At 39.3% G+C, this 22,747-nt stretch overlaps 1 protein-coding gene across 7 annotated transcripts in view; it reads left to right on the top strand.

The window, feature by feature from the left end:
* Positions 1-9,574: 9,574 nt before the first annotated feature.
* Positions 9,575-22,747, top strand: part of efemp1 (EGF containing fibulin extracellular matrix protein 1) — a 32,498-nt gene continuing 19,325 nt past the window's right edge. For 6 of the 7 annotated variants that reach the window (XM_058384798.1, XM_058384797.1, XM_058384796.1 and 3 more), the window contains exons 1-4: positions 9,575-9,732; positions 10,124-10,214; positions 10,440-10,485; positions 10,993-11,280. In XM_058384798.1, the coding sequence (XP_058240781.1) occupies positions 10,137-10,214; positions 10,440-10,485; positions 10,993-11,280 (412 nt within the window). In that variant the 5' untranslated portion in view covers positions 9,575-9,732; positions 10,124-10,136. The remainder of the gene's footprint in view (positions 9,733-10,123; positions 10,215-10,439; positions 10,486-10,992; positions 11,281-22,747) is intronic. The other variant, XM_058384792.1, reaches the window with a different exon arrangement.

Genomic DNA, 22,747 nt, shown 5'->3' with positions numbered 1-22,747 from the left:
ACAGATAAGTGTAGTTAGGAGTATAATATTAAACCTGAGAGAACTCTTTACACATCATATGTTACTTGTTTATTAGTAATAACATAATCATAAATAGTATAGTATTTCTCTGTAATTCTTATTTAGTATTTTTCTCCTATATTTTTGTTATATTGTTATATTCTGTTATATTTTGTAATATTTTATATTTTGTTATTTGATATATTTTTGTTATAGTTTTGTACCCTAATATTTTTTGTTTTTGTTTTTTTTTAGTATTTTTGTTATATTCCTTCCTATTTTATCTATTACCTATGGTTGTGGATACTGCTGGGAACTCTAAATCTCCCTTTGGGATAAATAAGTATCTGTCTGTCTGTCTGTCTGTCTGTCTGTTGTTTAGACATGGGACTATTTATGTTCATTTATTTTTTATTTTCAGTTTAGGAAGAACCTAAAAAGGTGTTGACCCAAGTCCAAGGAATTCATGTCTAGCTTTGATTATGGAAAGAAATATATCTTTATTTTTAGGCCTGTAAAACCAACCTGTAGGTCTGTATGATTTTTTCCAGGAGTGATGATCTTCTGCTTCTTGTAGCCCATCAACCTCAATATTCCATGGCTTGTACTATTTTACTGAAGGACATCCTGATCAACTTGGCCAATTGGTGTCAACGTTGTTGAGCTCAATGTGGAGTTTTCTGGACAAACATAAACCATTTGATCAGTAAGTATTAAGCCCCGTGATAAATAAATTCCTGACAAAGAAACAAACATGTTTCAGGAGGCAAGACTACTTGGTAACCTTGGAATTGTCTTCAGCTTACACTTGGTTGCAATTCTTCAAACTTTAGTGAAGATTTAAGTGAAGATGCTAATACATGGGTTTGCTAGTTAGTGCTAGGTATTATAGCTGTCTTGGATCCATTGTCATCTTGTTGTTATCATAATCCCGACATCAACTGTTAGTAGCTGGTTTGACAGCGAGTGCCACTGTTAAACCACTGCTGGAGGATAAGATATGATTATATGAGAGAGAGAGAGAGAGAGAGAGAGAGAGAGAGAGAGAGTGAGAGAGAGAATAGCATTTGCACTTAGGACAGACTACATAATCTCTGCAGGCAACTGTGACCGTGATGTTATACCTCACATTCACCTGGAGAGATTGGGCAGTCAGTCTACATTGTCTTCCACATCAGTCCTATTGACTCTCAACAGCCACAAGGTTCTCAAGACACGACACTGAACATGCTGGGGTTTGATCATTACCTTCCCACTTTCCAAATAGTAATTGAGTAATTGACTAGTGTTTATCTGAATGACAGGGAAGAGAGGAAGACCATCCCACTAACCCCATAACCATGAAAACTTCCTCCTAAAATTAATTCACTGTCTATCAACGCTAAGGTCAAACCCATAGACCACCGGCCCACTCAGAGTCCTACTGTTTACATGTTCATGCACACAATTAGCTAGTTAGCTGTATGAATCTGTTAAAATAGTCACAGAGTATATCTATAGGTTGTATTTGTTTGAATTAATTTTATTTATATAGCACTTTTAGCAAGAGTTAGAACCCCAAAGCAGCTGATGTAGACTTAGAGCCAAGCCAGGGGTGGCAGTGCAAAGAAAAAAATCCCTGAGAGGACATGAAGAAGGAACCTTGAGAGGAACCAGAACCAAAATGGAATCTTCTGAGTATGATCATAAATCATTACACATTCACAACAAGTGTGCTGGAAGGATGTTCAATATTCATTCATTCATTCATTGTCTATACCCGCTTATTCCTAGGACAACTAGGGTCACGAGGGTCTACTGGAGCCTATCCCAGCGCACATAGGGCGAAAGGCAGGGGTACACCCTGGACAGGTCGCCAGTCCATCGCAGGGATGTTCAATATCTATATTGAAAATCAGTCCTGAGATGAACAAAGCACTTTCTTTAAGATTACAGGAGCAGGTCCAAATTAATAGTAATCTAGTTGAGATTATCCATTGAAGGTCATAAAAAGTTTTTTGGAAAATGCAGAAATTTAAATTGCCCATATGGGATTATGCCGATTTTACTGTTTTGCTATGCATAAAATAGGCTATTAGTCATTAAGCTACACTATATATGGTCAAAAGTATGTGTACACCTGAGCAATCATACCAATTTGTGCTTTTTGAACATTTATTTGACATTTCTGTTACAATAAGCTCCACTCTACTGGGAAAGCTTATGTCTGTAAGGATTTGTGCTCATTCAGTCACAAGAGCATTAGCATGATCAGGCACTAACATTGGGTGAGGAGGTCTGGGGCAGGCTACTCGAGTTCCTCTACACCAATGTCTTGATGGACCTCGCTTTGTGCATTGTTATAGGAACAGGTTTGGGTCTAGTGAAGGGAAACCTTAATGCTACAGCACACAATTGTCTAGAATATCATTGTGTGCTGTAGCATTAATGCTACCCTAAGTTTGTGTCAGGAGTTTAGAGAAGAGCTATAAATGGTCAGGTGTCCATCATTTTGGCCGTAAAGTGCAGCACTATGTTATGAGTCCTCTATCATCTCTTCTTTCTGATGCTTCCTCGTTGTGCATGATGTCAAGTTTTCTCAATGACTGGAATCTTTCTAAATCACCTCACTTTTGTTCCCAGTGAAGAGGCTACATGTACCTTGACTACTCAGAGACTACTGAGCTCAGAGGGATCTGTGAGTGTTGGTGTGCCCTTGCCAAATCTCAGTTGGCAATTGTGAGTCTTTCTTTAAACATCTCTCACAATAGGCGCTGGGATTGGGCTAAACATCGTCACTTGTCAGCAATATAAAAGTGAATTCAAGGCTGATCCCATGCAAAGAGAACAATTATCTTACCTTCTGTTTTTCTTTTTCAACTTGGAAGAATCTTGATCTGAAAAGTAGAAAGACAAGAGCTTTCAGATGCTGATGATACTGCATCAGGAACTGATTGGATGTTGCAGAGAAACCATCAGTCCTTGATGCATTGCCTTCAGCATCGAAAGAGGCACCAACCTGCCCTTAAGGGCACATCAGGTCTTACAGTCCTGTACTTTCTGTACTAGTTCTAAGCTATTTATATGGATCTGGCTTAGAAATATAATAATGATATACAAATTGTGTGAGCCCCTTTTTTTTCTTCAAAACACTGTGCACGTTATCTCATGGTTGCAGGGTTGCCAGATTGGACGATTTCAGCTTAAAACCCGCCCATTTAAAAGAAATACCAGCCCAATATGAATACTGTTATAACTAATACAATAACAAACAGTTATAACAGTTAATAACTTTGTGATATCGGCTTAACGAATAGAACGATTACAACAACCCGCTAATCAAGTCTGACTGGACAGGACTCTCCTGAACCTCATTGGCTAAACTGAACCATATAATTAAAATGTCAACATTACATATTACACTTTATTTATTTGTTTGAATAGAAAATTAATAAAATATCATGTTTATAGTCAAAAATAAAAACCCGCCAGTTGCATTAAAAACCAGCCTAGATTTTATCAACCTGCCCAATGCACTTTTTCCCGGTGAGACGTGACCAAAAGAAGCCTGATTGGGCGGAGACCTGCCCAATCTGGCAACACTGCATGGTTGATTTAATGGAGAATGTCCCCTGGATGTCTGAACTGGAGTTACTCTGGGTGTCTTCATAAATACATCTAAAATCTTGCCACTTTCTGAGGTACTTAAGGAACTTAAAAAACTTAAAAAACTTGTTGTTTCTAAAATAAAATGTGTTTTTAGACTTTATTCTTAGTCTGTGAGAATAGACTAACTGCGACCACAGACTAAGGTGCACCAGTATTGATCTATTCATTCACATATAATCTGACTGCTGATCACATGACCTGACTGCAAAAGAAGAGACGTGTAAAATAAATGAATATGTCTTTTTTTTTTTTTCAGGTCATGTTTTAACATGCTCTATTTGGCCTTAACTAAATAATTTAAATAAATTCATTTTGTGGGACTAACCACAACAGAAGATCTGTTTGAGTAGCCAAGATGGTGTTGGGGAATTAGACATTCCTATGGCTGAAAATGTAGCTGACATTAGAGAAATGTGAAATAAATATTTTACTTGCAAAAAGAGAGTGAGTTTTTCTATAGAGGTAATAACTAATTAGAATTAGTGCATAAATATAAACCTGGAATAAGGCAGAACTAGAGTCAGAGCTGCTATTATTGAAACCTTCTGACCAATCGGATTTGAGAATTCAAGTAGTGAAATATGCATATTGTTATAAAATTATAAACCTGTGGGATGAAACTTTTCGACAATGATCATAAGGTTTTTTTTTTTTTTAATTTATTTTATTTTTTTATTTATACTTATAACATGAATCCAATAAAGTATGTTGATTTTGATCTTGATGCCTCAAAGCGACTTGTTATTGGAGCTGGTGTTGAATCGATAATTGTGAGTGAACTTAAATAGTGTAGGTAAAACCACACGGTGTACAAAATAACTGTTAGAGTAAATAATATTTTGCATTGTATCTATAAACAGAATGAGTTAACAAGGTGTTAATACTGTAAAGTATTACCATTATTAATGACTCACAGGTTGCAAGTCTATATATTTAATCATTTCCTGGTTCTCTAAGAATTACTGCATATAGCAGTTCATCATTATGAAAGCATCAGTTAACTGTTAATACAGTTGAGGCCAAAACATACATAAACCTTGGCTTAACACATATAAGCTCAGGTCTTCAAAACTTCATACAGTTCACATTACCATACATTTCTTTTGGGAAGTCAATTAGAGGATCTTCTTCGTTCACATCAGAGGTCGATCAATTGGAGACATTGATTTCCGATTGTATTCATTATATCACATTCCAGTGGGTCAAAATGTTTCATTCAACATGTTGATTGTCTTTACAAACAGTCTGAAAGGTTGAATACATTTTATTAATAACTTTTATTTAGGAGTTTAGGGTTGCTCAGGTGCTTAATGGTGGCAGCTCACCGGTGCTGGGGCTTGAACCCTGAGTTGCCGACCAACAAACCAAATCATCAAGATATAAGCCAGAAAGTTAAAATTTGGTCACAACTTGGTCTTCTAGCAGGACAATGACCATAAAAAACACACCTCCAAAGACTTAAAAATGGCTTAAAGACAAGAAAATGATTGGAGTATTGGAGTAGCCATTCCAAAACCCTGACCTGATTCCCACAGAAAATATTTGAATTGAACTGAAAAGTGAATGAGGAGGCTCTAAAAACCTGACTGAGGTACAGTTCTGCCAGGATGAATGAGAAAGGGTTTGTAAGAAGCGTGTGCAAGGCCATAAGTGTTTGATTCAAGTCAAGCAATTAACTTTTGGCCCACTTAAAAATCTGTCATAGTAAATAAAAGCTGAAAGAAATCAGGATCTTTGCTGAAACGACCTCTTATGGAAATAAAATAACTGCTTTAACCCTGTAAATGTATGACACGCTGTGAAAATGTAAGAATGTCTTTAGCTTAGGTGTATGGAAACATTTAGCCTCAACTGTATATGCTAATAATATGGATCAGACTTCATTAAGGAGATCTGGGTCCTACATTGTTAAATACATACATAAGAGATGCGAGTTAGACCAAAATGCAAATGTGGACTCACATTCTCCCAATGAGTGCAGGAGAATATCTGGCAAGCTAGCAGGCCTTTAAGCGGTACTACATTTTTTCTCAGCGGTATGATACAGACGAGCAATCAAATTCTAACATCCTGTCAGAGATCCCACACTGTTGACATTTGCATGATAAATGCTATGCAGTCGGTGGCAGTTCAGCCAAAATAGGCTTGTCTAGTCTTGTTTCTTTAAGGGGTACAGTACTTTCCCCACTTCTACTCGCATATATTTGCATTATTGAAAAGCTTAAACTATTATTATTAGTAGTAGTAAAGATGCTTCCGTGGGTTTAATTGAAGCTACGATGAAGTTGCACAGGGTAAGAAGTCAAAGTAATGTGGCAAGCATACTCATGTACCCACACACTACTACAAACTGCTGCCATATGCATTCCTTTAACCAGGCACTAAGCCAAGTGTAGCAGATGTTCATAAAATAAAAACCATCTTGTAAACACTGTGAGGTTTAAGAGTGTTTAACATCTGGCAGACAATACGTCCTCAGTAGATATCAAACTGCATTTTGTTGTAAAAATGCATCATTTATTTTATGAATAATGATAGGCTTTTGGAGCAATAAACATCTTTCGTGATCGTGGAGTCACTGATTAGCTTTCAATGGGATGCTTGGACAGAACTTAAATAGTGTACGCTGCGTTCAGTCACGTAGGCATGTACAAGAAGAAAAGACGGCTTCAATTGAAATGAACTTTAGGAAACTACCAGAAGCAATGTGAAGCACAATTGTTATCCCTTGTGTGTCTGTTACAAATTGAGAAATTGCTGTAAGTTAACAAAAATCTGGCCTTGACATGTTCTGACACAAGAGAGGCCACACTGAACTGGTAATACCTTACATACATCCAGAATGTTTCATAATATATTCTTCTAGAAAGTTCAGAAGTGAGTCCACACTAATCCTGGATGCCAAAAGAGCTTTCCATAGTTGTCCTGATGGCTCAAATCCAATCTATTTATCTCTGTGAAATATATGAATTTGTAAAGTTTAAATCATTTAAACACTGAATTAGTAGCCATTTTAACGGTGAGTAGGGAATGACCTTTTGCCAGTAGACCCTGCCGAAAGCACTTAATAATGGATCTTAATAATTAGTTGTACATTAAACATCGAATCAGCTAAACACTGAACAAATCTTCCAAAGACAAGACTACCTTGACTATCATGGATAGGCTTCAAGCAGGTGATATGACCATTCTTATGGGCAATACATCTAGGTCCATTGGACTGTCTAGACGGAAAGAGGTCTGTACAAAGCAAACATTTCCAGAGCCATGTCCATCCATTCATCCATTTTCTGTTCTGTTTATCCTACCCAGGGTCGCAGAAAACCTGGAGTCTACCAGAGGACTCTGAGCAACCCATCATAGGGTACACACACTCTCACACGGGTGGCGATTAAGAGATCCCAAACAGCCTACAACACATTTCTTCTGGTGAAAGAAACTGGAGTACCCTAAAAATCTCCAAAACACAGGGAGAACATGCAAGACGGAGGATGAAGGCTGGAATCAAATCCCAAACCCTGGAGGTGCAAAAATGTGACAAAAGTGGACTACACTACATATGCTTGCTAAAGTTCCCATTCCAGATTTAATCATCCGTGTTAAAGCTTTGGGACATGCCTGCGGGAATTTGCCCTTTCAGGAATGAGCGCTGGTGAAATTAGGCATGCAGTCAGCAATGGGGTTGTAATCAGGCATCTGTTCAGAGAATTTAGGATGTTCAACACTAACCTCGCCAAACCATATCTTAAAAAAACCCTGCTTTTTACACAGGGGCATTGGAACATGCTGGAACAGATTTGGGCCTGTTAGTTCTAGTGAGTGGGAAGTGTAATAGTCCAGCATTCAGAGACATCCTAGACAAATTTGTGCTTCTAATAGGTGAGGGGTAAGGTGTCCACATACTTTGGGTCATATAGAAGGCAACTAGCAGGATGATGCTTCACTTAAGGAAATCAGTGCTTCCCTGTTCTAATTGCTGTAATCACAGTGCTTGGAAATAATTAACGTGTTATTTGCCTCTAGAATTATTATTACACCTTATTTGTGGACAGGGGATACGAAACAGGTTACAACTTGCCAGGTAATAATATTTTTTCTTCTCCTCTTACAGTGCACCGATGGCTATGAGTACGATCCTATCAGACAAGTGTGCAAAGGTAGGAAATCTGGGACATTTTATTATTATTTGCAGCATAATCTAGGCCTAGAGAAATACTGGTTTAGAAAAAAAAAAAAAAAAAGACCCTAGGATGGTCAGACAACCAGGGATGCTGCTCTGGTCCTGGAGGTGATGAGGGGCTGGGATGGTATTGTAGTGTAGTTTTAAAAAATACACCAACACTTAACAGTTAAAACAGTAAAAGTTTTCATGGCCAGTGCGTTAAAATTGTATGTTTAATTGCAGACATTTTCTAATATGGAAAGCTGTCTGTCTGTTACTTCCTTTTGTTTGTGCAGGGTTGCTAAGATGTAGCATGTGTACACTGAAATGTATAAGCAACATTCAATATTTCACCGAGTATAAATATACAAGATAAATGACACAAATGTCCGACAGCAGTCCGTCTGACTTCCTGTTAAACATCTCATAATAATCTAAAACCTTTATACGTTCACAGACACTCCATCAGCTCATAGCCCTATGCTGCCTCTTCCTTTTTTTTTTTTCCACCAGACATCGATGAGTCGATGGGCCTGTTAGTTCTAGTGAGTGGGAAGTGTAATAGTCCAGCATTCAGAGACATCCTAGACGATTTTGTGCTTCTGATCGTTGAGAAGGTAACGTGTCCACATACTTTGGGTCATATAGAAGGCAACTAGCAGGATGATGCTTCACTCCACCAGGTAGCTTTTTCTTCTTTGCTGCCTAATGTAGAGGAATTCGATGTAACATAATGACAAGAGGCAGTTTAACAATGAACAATAAAAAAAAAGACTAATAGTCATGAATAGTCCTTTTCAATGGATGAACTAATGATGAATGGAAATTTGATTTAATTTAATAATATGGCTTCCAAAATGATTATTGAGCGGCTTATCAAATTGCACTAGATCTAATATATCATATTGTTTACTTTCTTTACATGGTCTCCAGCAAATTAGAGTAGCCATGCCATACTAAATCAGTCGTGTTCATCTGATGTCCAGGGTCTACCGTACCTTGTGGGAAAAAGAAATGATATTATGAATGAATGATTTTGTATTTATTTAAAAGTTGGCCTTGAGTGTTTTCAAAGCCCATAATATACATTCAGCGGGACATATTGTGGTTGCGTCAAACACCGGCGTTTGACTTGCTTGAAACAATATCGCGAAAGAAAAACAAAATGAACATATCCAAGTCCAGAATCTGGTGCAACCGAGACACACCTCTTTTTTCAGGCATTAGCCAATGTTTATAACTTCTAAATAGTGCTTAAGTCTATAATTACACCAAATTTATGAATACACAATTTTAGAATTATAGGCAAGGGGTCATGTAACACGTCGGGTCAGCTCCACAACTGACATACATTTATAGTGGAAAAAGAACGAGACGAGACTGAGAAAATCTATTTGAAGCGATAACTGTCCAAATACAAGCCCTTGAAAGTTACTTACAGCAGCTTTAAAGCAGCACTCGTTTATCACGCAATTCAACCCAGTGACCTGAATCTCTGCAGAGACTTGAGATTGACTCTGACTCTGCCTGACTCTACTGACTCTGACTAGGCATATGTTTAAGGCTGATTAATGGCCTGTAGAGGGAGACACAATCTAGGTTTTTTTTTTTTTAACAAACCATTTAAAACACCCCCGCATCCCACCCCACCCCACCCCACCCCACATGCGCGACAGTGATTCCGATAAAGCCCGGTGGTGATTACAGTAGAACCTGTCCGCGCCTCCTCCTCCTCCTCCTCCTCCCTCCTTATCCCTCCACCTCCCTCCCCGCATTCCGCGTGCTCGGTATGATTACACCACCAACACTAACGCGTTCACACTCACACGTTTCCAAATCGCCTTGCTGTTAGGACGATCCGCATCGTTCGCGCGCGCACATCGGAGTCCCTCACATAAGGCACCGGGTGCAGGTAATGCCAGGTAGGTTATAATCTACTGTTTCAGTTTCAGTAACCCACGAGCCAGTGCAGGTGATGAGCAGACAAGATAACAGGGCTTCTATAGACTCGTTTAGTTGCGCGGTGCATATTGTTAAATGTTATTGCGTCATAAATATATATATATATATATATATTTATTGTTATTTCTTTTGCAGAACATTGTTTTGTCATAAACACATAGCGGGAAGTGTGATTCATAGAGGAAGGATGGGGGGGGGGTTTAAAGCAGCTACTGAACTTGAGTGGATTTAGGACGTGTCGGTACTCGTTCATCATCGCTCACAGAGGTGTAATAACGGCTATTACACGGCCCGTAGACCGGCATGCCTATTTATACACTTATTTTGTTTTGCTCCTCTTTTTTCCCCTAGCAGAGACTCGACGATGCCTGGAATCTACATGATAATGGCCATGTTGGTCCAAGTCATTGCCCAAGAACCAGAGGAACCCGTCACTTACACAGCAAGTGTTTTTATTTGTTTATTTATTTATTTATTTAAAATAAAGTTGACTTAACCTATTAAGGAAATCAGTGCTTCCCTGTTCGAACTGCTGTAATCACAGTGCTTGGAAATAATTAACGTGTTATTTGCCTCTAGAATTATTATTACACCTTATTTGTGGACAGGGGATACGAAACAGGTTACAACTTGCCAGGTAATAATATTTTTTCTTCTCCTCTTACAGTGCACCGATGGCTATGAGTACGATCCTATCAGACAAGTGTGCAAAGGTAGGAAATCTGGGACATTTTATTATTATTTGCAGCATAAGGATATTCATATCGTTATACAGCATATCGTTTATTTGCACCTAGGATGGTCAGGCAACCAGGGATGCTGCTCTGGTCCTGGAGGTGATGAGGGGCTGGGATGGTATTGTAGTGTAGTTTTAAAAAATACACCAAGACTTAACAGTTAAAACAGTAAAAGTTTTCATGGCCAGTGCGTTAAAATTGTATGTTTAATTGCAGACATTTTCTAATATGGAAAGCTGTCTGTCTGTTACTTCCTTTTGTTTGTGCAGGGTTGCTAAGATGTAGCATGTGTACACTGAAATGTATAAGCAACATTCAATATTTCACCGAGTATAAATATACAAGATAAATGACACAAATGTCCGACAGCAGTCCGTCTGACTTCCTGTTAAACATCTCATAATAATCTAAAACCTTCATACGTTCACAGACACTCCATCAGCTCATAGCCCTATGCTGCCTCTTCCCTTTTTTTTTCACCAGACATCGATGAGTGCGCCATCGTTCCCGATGCCTGCAAAGGGGGTATGAAGTGCTATAACCACTTTGGTGGATACCTATGTCTGCCACAGAATGCGCAAATCTTTGTAAGCAGAGGACATGAGATGGCTCAGCCTACCGAACCGAGTCCCCCCAACCCTCCAGTCCCTCCAAACACGAACTCTCAAAATCTCCAGCTGGCAAGCCTGCCCGAGCGCCGACCGTCTGGTCCCCACAGGCCCATACACTGCTCGTCTGGTTTCACCTTGGATGAGCAGAATTACTGTAGAGGTAGGATTGTTCTTTCAGCATGAATAAACATGGAAGGCACAAAAATGATGTCTACAGAGATGTTTCAGAATTTATTATAAGATTGAACCTTTACTATAACCTTTAGTCAACGTTGGAACCTATAGTCAGTATTATAAACTGTAGAGTGCTATACGCTCGCTGGCCATTTTATTAGGAACACCCACAGACCTGCTACCTTGTAATTGATCAGTCAGTGCATGAGGACAAAAATTGTATCATTCAAATACAAACAAAAATGTAATGTCAGTGACAGAGGCATGGTTGTTGGTGCCAGATGTAAGTATTTCAGAAACCGCTGCTCTCGTGAGATATTCATGTGCAGAAGACCACACTCCTGTGGGAACAGGCTCACGTGGCGTGACGAATCTCAGTTTCTTCTCCACCATGCAGATGTCAGGGTCAGAATTTGGCTTCAAAAGTATGAATCAATGAACCAAACCTGCCTTGTGTCACCAGTTGTGTTGGTGTGGGGAATGTTTTGTTGCTCCATAATAGCAACTTAGCATCATTTGAATGCATACAATCTGCTGCACCCCTTTATTTCCACAACATGTTCATCTTATGATATTTTCTTCAGAATGATGACCTGTCATACCATAAAGCACAAGGTGTGTCAGACCGCTTCCACGAACATGACGATAAATCCAGTACTTCTGAAGACTTTCCCCATCACAAGACCTAACTTCAACAAGGGAGAATGTGAAGCAGCAACTATTTTATTTACATATATCACAGGAACATTTCCAACATCTAGTGGAATCTATGACAGGAAGCGCAATGGGGAGTCCTCTCTAGTATTAAAACGGTGTTCCTAATAAAGTGGCTGGAGTAATATGTAATTAGAATGATAAAAAGAACCTGCACCATGTAGCATACGGGTAATATTAAAACCTGTGGTCAGTATTGCAACAAGGCAGCACTATTAGTACCTATGGTCAGTAATATATTCTGTATTTAGTCAGTACAGCATCACTTGTTATTATAATCAGTCTTATCTAAAATCTTTATTAGTGTAAGTAACATACAATATTACTTAACATATAAAACTGAGGGGATCTTTCTAGGTGTACATCTAATGTTAATTTGTCAGCCCGCTTCCCTATCCTTTGGATGTGGGAACTCATTATCAGTGACACAGCAGTGACTCTGGTGTGTGTGTGTGGTACTGATATGTATTTGTGATATAGGTTTGCTTTTTAAATACTGTCCTCTTACTGACCACTTCCTTTGACACATGCATACTACACTGTATCCTTCAATACAAAATGTAGGCACACATACTGTATATACTCACATATACCAGGAGCAGTGGCAGTGCTGTGGTGGTCTCTTTCTAGTAATGGAAGGTAGAGGAGGCTAACCATTTCCAGCACATGTAGGTATGGTGATAAAATGCCAATTTAGAGTAGCTACTATGCACTTAGAATGTAAAGTATTCACTATAGTCAGAATCTCAAAATCTGTGCTTGATCTAGTGTCTTGACATATACCAGTCTTCAGCTATGAGGTAACTTTGGCAACTTCGGGCCATGTCTCTTGACGTGTAAAATGCAGCCGTTATAACGGTAGTCAAGGTGAGGTCATTACTTTACAGCTTTGCATAGAGAACTCCATTCAGTCTTCCATGAAAAACACATAAAACCTAAGGAAGACCTTGCTTTAGCCATGTCTAATGGAAGATAACACATCTAAGTGAAAAGAATAACACGAGACAAATTAGGGGTGGGGGTGGGGGAGCACCCTAATTGAACCTATTTTCCAGTTTTGCTCCAAAGTTCTCTCCCATTGGTGGCCTCGGGTCTAATATTTTTGGCTTGGGTTCAGTATCCTTTGATGGGAATGGTGCATGTTCAACATCTACCATGTGTTCTTGGAAAATAATGAAGGCATCAAACATCCTGCGGATGCTGAATCATGCAGCGCATGATTTGCGCCGAACAATTCTGCCACAACTACGACAAATTACAAAGTCGATAGCAGAGCAGCTCAAACGAGAGCTGTGATGGATGATGCAGCTGGCATGGTCTTTTTCCTGCTGTGGTCTGTGGTCACCCTGTTATGCTTCAAGGGTTTATTTTAGTCATAAGTCAGCACCTCACCGGGCATCAAGGCTCTCTTTAATTACATACAGATGAAGACGCTTTAGAACATAATAGCTTGGTGGCATTGCTGATGGTTATGGGGTTAAAAAGGTGCAGAGGCAGTGTGTGTGTGTGTGTGTGATTTGTGTTCTTCTGAGGGAGGGCCTAGCATCACGGTAGGTACGCAGATGGCTTTGGAGCGCCAACCGCAATTCCAGGCACGTGGGCAAGCACATCTGTTGGGCTAATGGTATGATTGAAGCAGTCAACAAGCTCACTTTGTGTGTTACATTTACTACACCCTGTTTTACCACATCAAAAAGACAAGCAGAAAGGCAGCACTTCATTACTCAGACAACGTCTTACAAATAGGGAAGCCTATGAAAATGTTATCAGGACTGTTTATTGGTTAAAAAAAAGTAAACAAGAAATGGGGGGGTGCGATAAAAACATGAGACACACATCGTAAATGAGTTTTTTGGTCTTCCAATGCATCATATGACACGCTTTCTAGTGCAGTTGAAACCAAAGACAACCACTGACGAAAGGATCTGAAATGTTTTTGATTGTTACGATGCTCATCTACAGAAGGATGGCATGGCATTTCACCAAACTCACAGGATATCCAAATCAACTCAAGCTCACTTTCTGTTTCTCCATTTTCTGGATGATGATGTCAACACCACAGGTCTATCATTAGAGGATCTTCATCGTAGAATCTGGCTTGGAGAACACATACTGTACTGTTGCACGCTCTGTTATAGAGTTAAGAAGAAGTCGTTTAGAAGGTTTTAACTGCTTTTATGATAAATATTTACACCTTTTTTTTTTTTTGCGTTACGGCTTGATGAGTATCCAGTCATGGAGAAAATCCGTGTTAGTCGCAGCTCATTCCTCCCATTCTGGTTTATAGACGTTGTAAAACAGGAAATGATCTGAGGTAGACCAGCCACGTGGGGCAAAAGGGCCAAATTATAGCAGAACATCAATAAATGACTTTGTGCTTTTTGGCAAGCAGTGTGAGCCTCCTTAAAAAGAAGACCACAAAAAAACCTATTAGGCAGCTAATAAGCTCGCTACACCTTTAGCCGTGTTGAGAGCTTGTTTTTCTCCATGTTTCATTTTTAATTTCTTTCTCCATTTAGTGTAGGTTGTTTTGTTAAAGCATTAACGGTAGTTGATTTGATATTCTGACGATGTTCAAGTGAACAAACGCATTACATCTGGAATAAAAAACACCCGTTTTTTTTTTTTTTTTTGCTGAAACGGGTGAAGTCTCAGTGAGTCATTACAGAATCACAGAGCCTCGGCTTTGATTTCTCAGCGAATTTGTCTTAATCAGAGGTGTGTTTCTTTTGGACGGCTTTCTTATGTGCTATTAGTGCTTAACAAGCTTTATATTGTGCTTAGTGTGCCTCTGGAACATACACCCACTATGTCAGTCTTCATAAATTTCTTAATAAAGAAACCTCTAGATATCGTATAATGCTTATGCCATGCTTACTCATCGTAAATCCAGCCAGGAACTGGTTTAGGTCAGCGTTAATCACACACACACACATGAATATCCACCTATGACTGATTGCATGAGGTTACAGAAGCCTGTTCTATAGAATCGAATGGAATAACTACGATAATCCCTGCTAGGTTTTTGGTAGCAGGGAATAAACCATGTTTTCCAGTGCCCTCTTTACCCATCGTGTTAATATGCCAATATGACCTCCAGCTAGTTGAAGCATCCAACTAAAAGGATGTAAGTCAGAAGAATATTTTCTCTAACTGGTGATTAAACATAACTAGATTGTCCATTTTGTCCAAGATGGGGCATAATTTAATGATTTGCTAGCAAAAGCTACTGTAGAGAGCATCTACTGACACCATGGCGGGTCTAGTAGAAGTCTGAAAGCTTCCCTACACTCAGAAGCCTGTTCCTTAAAACACACGTGTCTTTCTGCAGTCTTTTATTCTGTCTTATTCGAGCCTAATGTCTGAGTGGACAAAGAATTAAAATTGTTGATAGAAGACCGTGTCCTATTTTCCATAATATCCTCGCTCATATTTTGCCCCAAGAACATAACAGATGTTCTCATGAAGTGGCACTTCTCCTGTGCTAACTTTAAGTTAAGTGCCTGAAGCTTCTGAAGCATTGTTTTTAAGTCTCTAAAGAGCTAACTGCTCATTTGGAGCAAAGACAAGTATGTGACCACACAGGAAGGTTTAAAAAAATCTATCATTTTCGTGAATGTTGTTGGCCTGAGGGATTGTATTATACTAATATAATCCAAATGGAGCTGTGAAGACACAGAATTTATTTTCCAACTCGTTGAACTCTATGCAGTGAACTTTTATGTTCAATCAACTGTAGAGAAACATACAGTACAATAGCTTGATCAGAACCTCACTCAGCCCACCACTTGTCTTCCAGATTAGCACAAGGGGTTAAGCATAGATATTAGTTGACTTTCTAAATGTATAAAGCCTTCATTTGTCACATATGTTGTAGCACTGCCATTATTCCTCACATATTTTAGCTTGTTAGGAAGCTCAAAGGTTAAGGCTGACCAGAAGACTGCAAGTTCAAGTATCATGGCTGCCACCAGCAGCTCAAGGGCTCAACTGTGGCAGCTATGCAGCTTGAATGTGCAATCCTCTGGTCAGTAACCCAAAGCCTTAACCTTTGAGCCACCAATCCACTGGGCTGAATTCAAACCTGAGACATAAGGATGTCCATTGTAAGCACCAGTCCACTCTACCAACTACTGAAGGCAGAGATGAGTTCAAGTTGCATGTTCAAACCCCAAAACAAATAAAATTGGTTGTTTCGAATATCTGGAAGAGATGGCTTCTGTCTCAGTCACAGTGACATTAGCCAGTCATGGGTCAGTGAGCTCAAAAGAACACAGAACACAGAATATGTTACGCTGCCCTGTGATGCAGCAGGAGCAACAGTCTGAATACATGTGCTTCACCTGTCTCAAAGGAAACTCTTGTAGTCCTCAAACTCCCCAGTTAGTACCTGTCATGTAATAACAAATGACCAAAAAATGTAAAATATTGTACTGGAGAGGGCTTAGCATTGCAAGGTTAATGAGAACAAAAACTTTTGAATGACAAGAAAAATGACTGCCCCATGCTTCTGCAGCTCCACAAGTTTTCATTTCCATTAAGGTATGAATGGACTAGAATCCACATCCATGTCCTGCAGACCCGAGTAAATAGCCTCCTTCTATTCAAGAGGTCAGGGTCCTATTTATTCCCAGGCGATGTCGTTCTCCTCCAAGTGTTATTTTTCCAAACTAACAATCAATCAGCACCAATAATGATGAATGGAACTTTTTGTATTTTCCTCTATTGACATAGCATAGTGTCATCTGTTTTTTGACAGAAGGTGAGTTAAACACTATTTGTTCATCTATATTTTTAGGTTTATGCAAGTTTAAGAGCAAAGACAGGTATAGCCAGCTATATGAAGTCAGTGATGAGGGTGGTGGTAGCTTTAGGTGACAGGAAGGTTGTGGTTCAAGAAACAAGGCCGTGGTTGGGTTCTTGTCCCTCAGCTGCCCAGCTCTATGTCTGAGTTAAATCCACCTTGAATAAAAGCATTTGCTCAATAAATAACTGATAGTCTTCTTTTTTATCAAGCCTCTCATGAATAGCCACAACGCTATAGGGTTTAATATTTGTGACCCATGCAACTTTGCTGTAATGGCAGTGTAAAGCCGGCCATCATCTTACTGCCTGTAGTCGAAACTATCCAAAAAACCTCATACCTTTGGCTCGGATGATCCTGTGGAGAATCATTTCTAAGTGATGTTTAACATTTCTTACTTCTGAAGCCAAGCGATCTTGAACATCTTTGAGTTTGATCTTGTATTACTGCCGTGACAAACGCAAATTAGCACTCTTTTTATTTATTTTTTTTTTTTTTAGCACAGACCACCACACCGTGCTTTTAAGAGAGGCTTATGAGCAACTGGTTATGGAATTTCTTCCCATTTGCACAAAAGCATGGAAGAAATGAGTCACCGCGAAGATAACTATCACATCAATTTATAACCTCCAAGAATGTTGAGGTCATGACCAGAAACAGATTTGGTGGGTAAATATTTGGTGTCTCTCCGCTTCGGCATTGTTTTTGCAGCATCTCCTATAGCGCTTATGGTTTATGATTTAACTAGGTCAGCTCTAGATAAACAAAATGGCATTTTCAGTAGACAATTATTACTTTGATTCATTAGTCTTTTCAGACCATGTGTTAGAGAGACTCAATTTCCAAAAGAGGAAGCTAAGTGTCTGAAGAAATTCCAGATGTCATTGTTGTTTATTTTTCAGAAACGTTTGCTTTGAAGGTACATTATTAATTTCTGAGAAGAACATGCTGTTAGAGGAAAAAAAAAAACCTAATACCATATGCAGCTTATTGTTGTCATATTTACAGAGCTGTGGCATGGCTAGCTGCTAGTAATGATGGTACTAGCTTAATCATATATTTTAGTAACATATCAATAAAAGCTAGCTGTAACAAGCTACTATTTCACCAAGAAGGAGTGTCGCAAGACGAAACACTACACCCCATTCTCCAGTTTTATGTAACTGAATGGTAGCTCAAGTGCTTAAGGCTTGGTTGATCGGGTTCATCGGAAGGTTGAGATTCAAGCCTCAGCACTGCCAAGCTGCCAGCGCTAGGCCCTTGAGCAAGGCCCCCAACCCCATTTCCAAGGGGTGCTGCATCAGGGCTGTCCTGGTGCTCTGACCCCCAGCCTGCCAAGGATGGGATATTTGAAAGAATTTCACTGTCCAGTAATACATATGTGACAAACAAAGGCTAGTTAACTTAAAATGCTCAAAACATATAGCCATTTCGATGGAGCATTACAGCTGACCTCAGATATTGGTTTAGCTTAATAGCTAGCATCAGCTAATATTAAATAGCAAGCAATCAGGACAAGCATCATTATTCGCGTTCCAAAAAAAACGTTCTACCATAGCTTTTTTATTTTATTTTATTGTTGCCTGGTAATGTTAACTATCTAGCTATTTCTAAGAAAACAGACCTCACTGTTTTGTAATATTCTCACTGTCCTGAATATTATTTAAACACTTGTCTCTATTGTCTCTATTCTGTCCTTGTTCTATGGCTAACTACAATGCAGCATTGCATATTTTCATGTTCCGTGACACTTAGCTTGATTCGAATAATGGTGGAAAGAAAAGGGTCTAGGAGTTGAATAGGATTCTGCGTGTAAGCGTGCAGTGTTGTTGTTATTATTGGGCTGTGTTTGCCAGACTCCAGCTGCTTCCTGCCCCTGCATGTGAGAAATTGTTGATCTTTCTGTTCCTCAGCACTGTGCCAGAGTCATCTGGCCAACCAAACCAACAAATCTGGCATCGAGTCAAAAGAACCATCCAGTATGCCCTCCTTTTTCAGGAAGAGCGTCCATATTGCCCAGGAACTTTCTAGAAACTGTGCTGGACTGATTGTATTGCACAATGCTGGAGGTATTGTTTATTCCTGACGGCACTGCCCACCTGCTGTTAGCATGTTTACTGGTTTTTGGCCCATGTTATGATCTAATTCAAGTGAGAAGGTTTTGCAACACGAGGATTTGCAAGAGGTTGGAAGGAAAGTAGTGTCATTATGGATGGTTGTGTTAGTACTGGGGGCTAGGTTGTATTAATAATTAGGGATTACATGCAGTGTTGGAGAAATGCTGTGGTCTTATTAAAGGTCACTCTCCCAAAAGCAGCTGTTCTAAACACTTTGTGAATACAGTATTATCAGTATATTTTTTTATTATCCAGACTGAGTTTCCTTTAAAGTCTGGTTTCTCTTCATGAAGTGTCATCTCAGGAAGATTTACCTTGCCATTGTTGGCAATGGCTTGTTCATTAGGGATACATATTTGTTCTTCAGTTATCAAGCCAGGATATTAACTATGTCTGAACATCTTATACTCAACTGCAATAACATTCCTGGAGATTTTCCCAACCTTTCTCTTTCAGAGATTGAGATTCCTCCTTGAGTTCCTCAGTGTAAATGGATGGATTAGGTCTAAATACAAGCCTATGGTGTGTGTGTGTGTGTGTGTGTGCCCTGGGTTGAAATCTTGGGTGTGGTTAGAAAGATACTGAAGATACCTCTGTAATAGCTTAATATCTGGTATAACATTCCTCTATACCTGTATGAAGATTAAACTATGGCCTCCTCTCATATTTTTCCTGAAATGTATGTTCTATCAAATATGATATAAAGGAAACAAGATTTTGAAGGTCTTCTTCTTCTGAAGAAAAAAAAACCAGTGGATGCAATACAATTTGAAAATCATGCCAATAAAGTCATCACCAATCACTTGCAGTGAATGTGTTAGTTAATTGTTCTCATATGGTTCTCCAGTATGATGACTATCTGTCTTTCCCAAGAACCAAATTGATGTCAGTTCCATTTGGTTGATAGAAGGCGTTTGTATGCGAACTGTTCATGTAGACCAGTGAAGCATCAAAGCATCCCAAAAATTCCACTGGCCAGGAAAAGGTCAACAGACCGTGGATCATTCGGAATTTTAATTCTTCTTGTCCATCTGAGATGCTCTGGACCTGATTTTATTTTAGGTCATGAACCGGAGAGAGGCATTTCTGTAGCGGCGCCAGGGAAAGATTTCTGTTTTCACTTTGAAATTGATCTTCACTGTTCCTTACTAAAGGCCGTGTTTGGGAAGCCTTATCTGTCACTAAAAGCCAAATAAAAGAATTGAAAATCCGATGAGATCAGATCTCAGGGAGTAGGAAAGAAGGTAAATGGTTTCATGATGCAACGCAAAAATTCAAGATTTCCCTCATCATTGTGTAGCAACTCGACACGTGTCATAAAATATCCTGTTAATACTCCTCTAGGAGCTGTATCTGCTTTGTCCTGTGGTGGGCTAACACTTTTAAAAGGTGTTTAAAAGGTCTCGTGAAGTAAGTATCCCCTTAAGGCTAATACAGGCACATGAATTGATGTGAAATGTACAAGATGTACAACTTCGCATATTTTGTCCTTGTTCATAGTTTTTTCCAGCACTAGTCAAGAAATTGTGTAAATAAGATGACTTAAGTCATGTTTTGGACAATATCCCTCTTTCCATTACAATATTTCAGTGAAAACACAAACCGAATGCCTTCCAGTGCGGTGAATAGAACTAGTTCTATCATGTCAGTGCATATCTGTTGGGGGAAAAAAAACAAAACAAAAACATTACATGGGCGTTGTAGCCAAAAAAACAATTGGCATGAGGTTTGAGGTTTCATGGGGAAAAGGACACAGGGCAGCTGGATATCCTCTGAATTCCATTACAGTGTAAACGGATGTGTTTAAAACCATAGGGCAACTGGGAGCGTCAAAGTGTAGATTGACAGCTGTACAGCAAAGGAAGTGACTCATGACTCACCACAGTAGGATCGTCAAGCTAGCTTCAGCATAGTGATTTTTACTCAGTTAAATATTTGTAGCATGCCTTGCTAGGTTGGCTTCTTTTTGTTTCAGAAACATCTGTTTAACTAAGCAGTACTATACACTCGCTGGCCACTTCATTAGGAACACCTACACACCTGCGTGTTCATGCAGTTATCTACTAAGCCAATGGAAGCAGGTACAGGTCTTCTGATGTTCCTCAGAATAGAGAAAAATGTGATTTCATTTTCATTGACTGGTTTGATTTCAGAACCCGCTGATCTCCTGGGATGTTCGTGCACAATAGTGTATAGAGGTTTACACAGAACTGGGCATCCAGTGAGCAGCAGTTCTGCAAGTGGAAGCAACTGTGTGTACACCACAGTAAGCAGGAAAGGATTCCAGAATGACCGACACATTAAATCTTAACAGGTTGACGGGTTATAAACACACTCCTTTCAGCCAAGAACAGGAAACTGTTTTGAATATTTGTTACAACTTGCATCTGCCGGATTAGAATTTGGTCCCAACTGCGTGAATCCATTTACCCAAACTACCTTGTGTTATCTGTTTTCTTTGTACACACTGTGTCCCTTTATTTGTGTCTTGTTTCTGACTATGTACACCCCTTAACGAGTTATCCATCTTATAATGGCTACTTCCTACTGAATCCTATAGAGCGCTTTTTGGGATGTGGTAGAACAGAAGATTCACAGCATGAATGTGCAGCTGGCAAATCTGCAACAATTATGTTATGCAATCATGTCAACATGCACCAGAAATCTTAAAAGAATGTTTGCAACACTTTGTTGAATTCATGCCATGAAGATTTGAGGCTGTTCTGAGAGCAACCCAGAATTGTTCCTAATAAAGTGGCTGGGTTGGACAGTTCATTTAAAAAAAAAGGACATTATTGTAGTAGCTGCATACCTGAGACAAAGTAAAGACGTAAGTACATCTTATCCATGAGAACTGAATTGATTAACTGAAACGTTAGCCTTAGAAAAAAATGGGGAAAGGAACAAATTGGGGGAGAGAGAATACTCTTCACTTTTTCCACAAACATTCACAGGGCTTGCTCACGCTATCCGAGCACTTCCCTCCTCTCTTTTCCTCCTCTCTCCTGGTGGCCGAGTGGGAGGTCATCCCAGGTTTGGGAGCTTTTGGGAGGCGCAAATGGAACGAGGACCAAGTGGGGCTTTGAGCTGTGTTTACTCAGACTTAAGACTCCAGGTGGGGCCAATGGCCAAAATATGACATCACTACATCACTCTTACACACTTTGTGTGTGTGTGTGTGTGTGTGTTTGCCAGGCTGCTCTGTCCCTTGCCACTGTTAAGCGAGATACACATTAGCTGATTTCAGACACAGTTTTAATAAACCAAACATGAGATTAGGGAAAAATGTGATTTCAGTCCCTTTGACCGTGTCATTGTTGCTGGTGTCAGACAGACTAGTTTGAGTATTTCAGAAACGGCTGATCTCCTGGGATGTTCATGCACAATACTGTCTAGAGTTTTAAACAGAACTGTGAAAAAAAACCCCCAAAAAACAGTTTTGGATCAACGGTTTGTTAATTAAATAAGCACTCGTTATAACCACGCTGAGCAGAAAAGCATCTCACAATAGCGCGATAGAGTTCTGTGTGTTATAAAATGGCATGCCATGTAGGCCTATTTACTGTTACTAGTCAACTGGTAATTTAAAAAGTGATTAAGATAGATCATCTTTTCTGAAGCTAAAGCAAAAATAGTTAGGACATTGTAAATTTTAGGCTAATTTGTGCAGGATTAGCACATTTGAAACATTGAACATTGCAGTCTAACATCAATATTCTTTTATTCCAACAAAAGGAATTGATCTTAATCTATATAATTGACCTCATCTTGTGTGATACACTATATTGCCAAAGATTTTGGGAAACCCATCCTAATCA

Source organism: Hemibagrus wyckioides, linkage group LG29 (assembly GCF_019097595.1).
Source record: "Hemibagrus wyckioides isolate EC202008001 linkage group LG29, SWU_Hwy_1.0, whole genome shotgun sequence".
Classification (NCBI taxonomy): domain Eukaryota; kingdom Metazoa; phylum Chordata; class Actinopteri; order Siluriformes; family Bagridae; genus Hemibagrus; species Hemibagrus wyckioides.
This window is presented reverse-complemented; position numbering and strand designations above follow the sequence as displayed.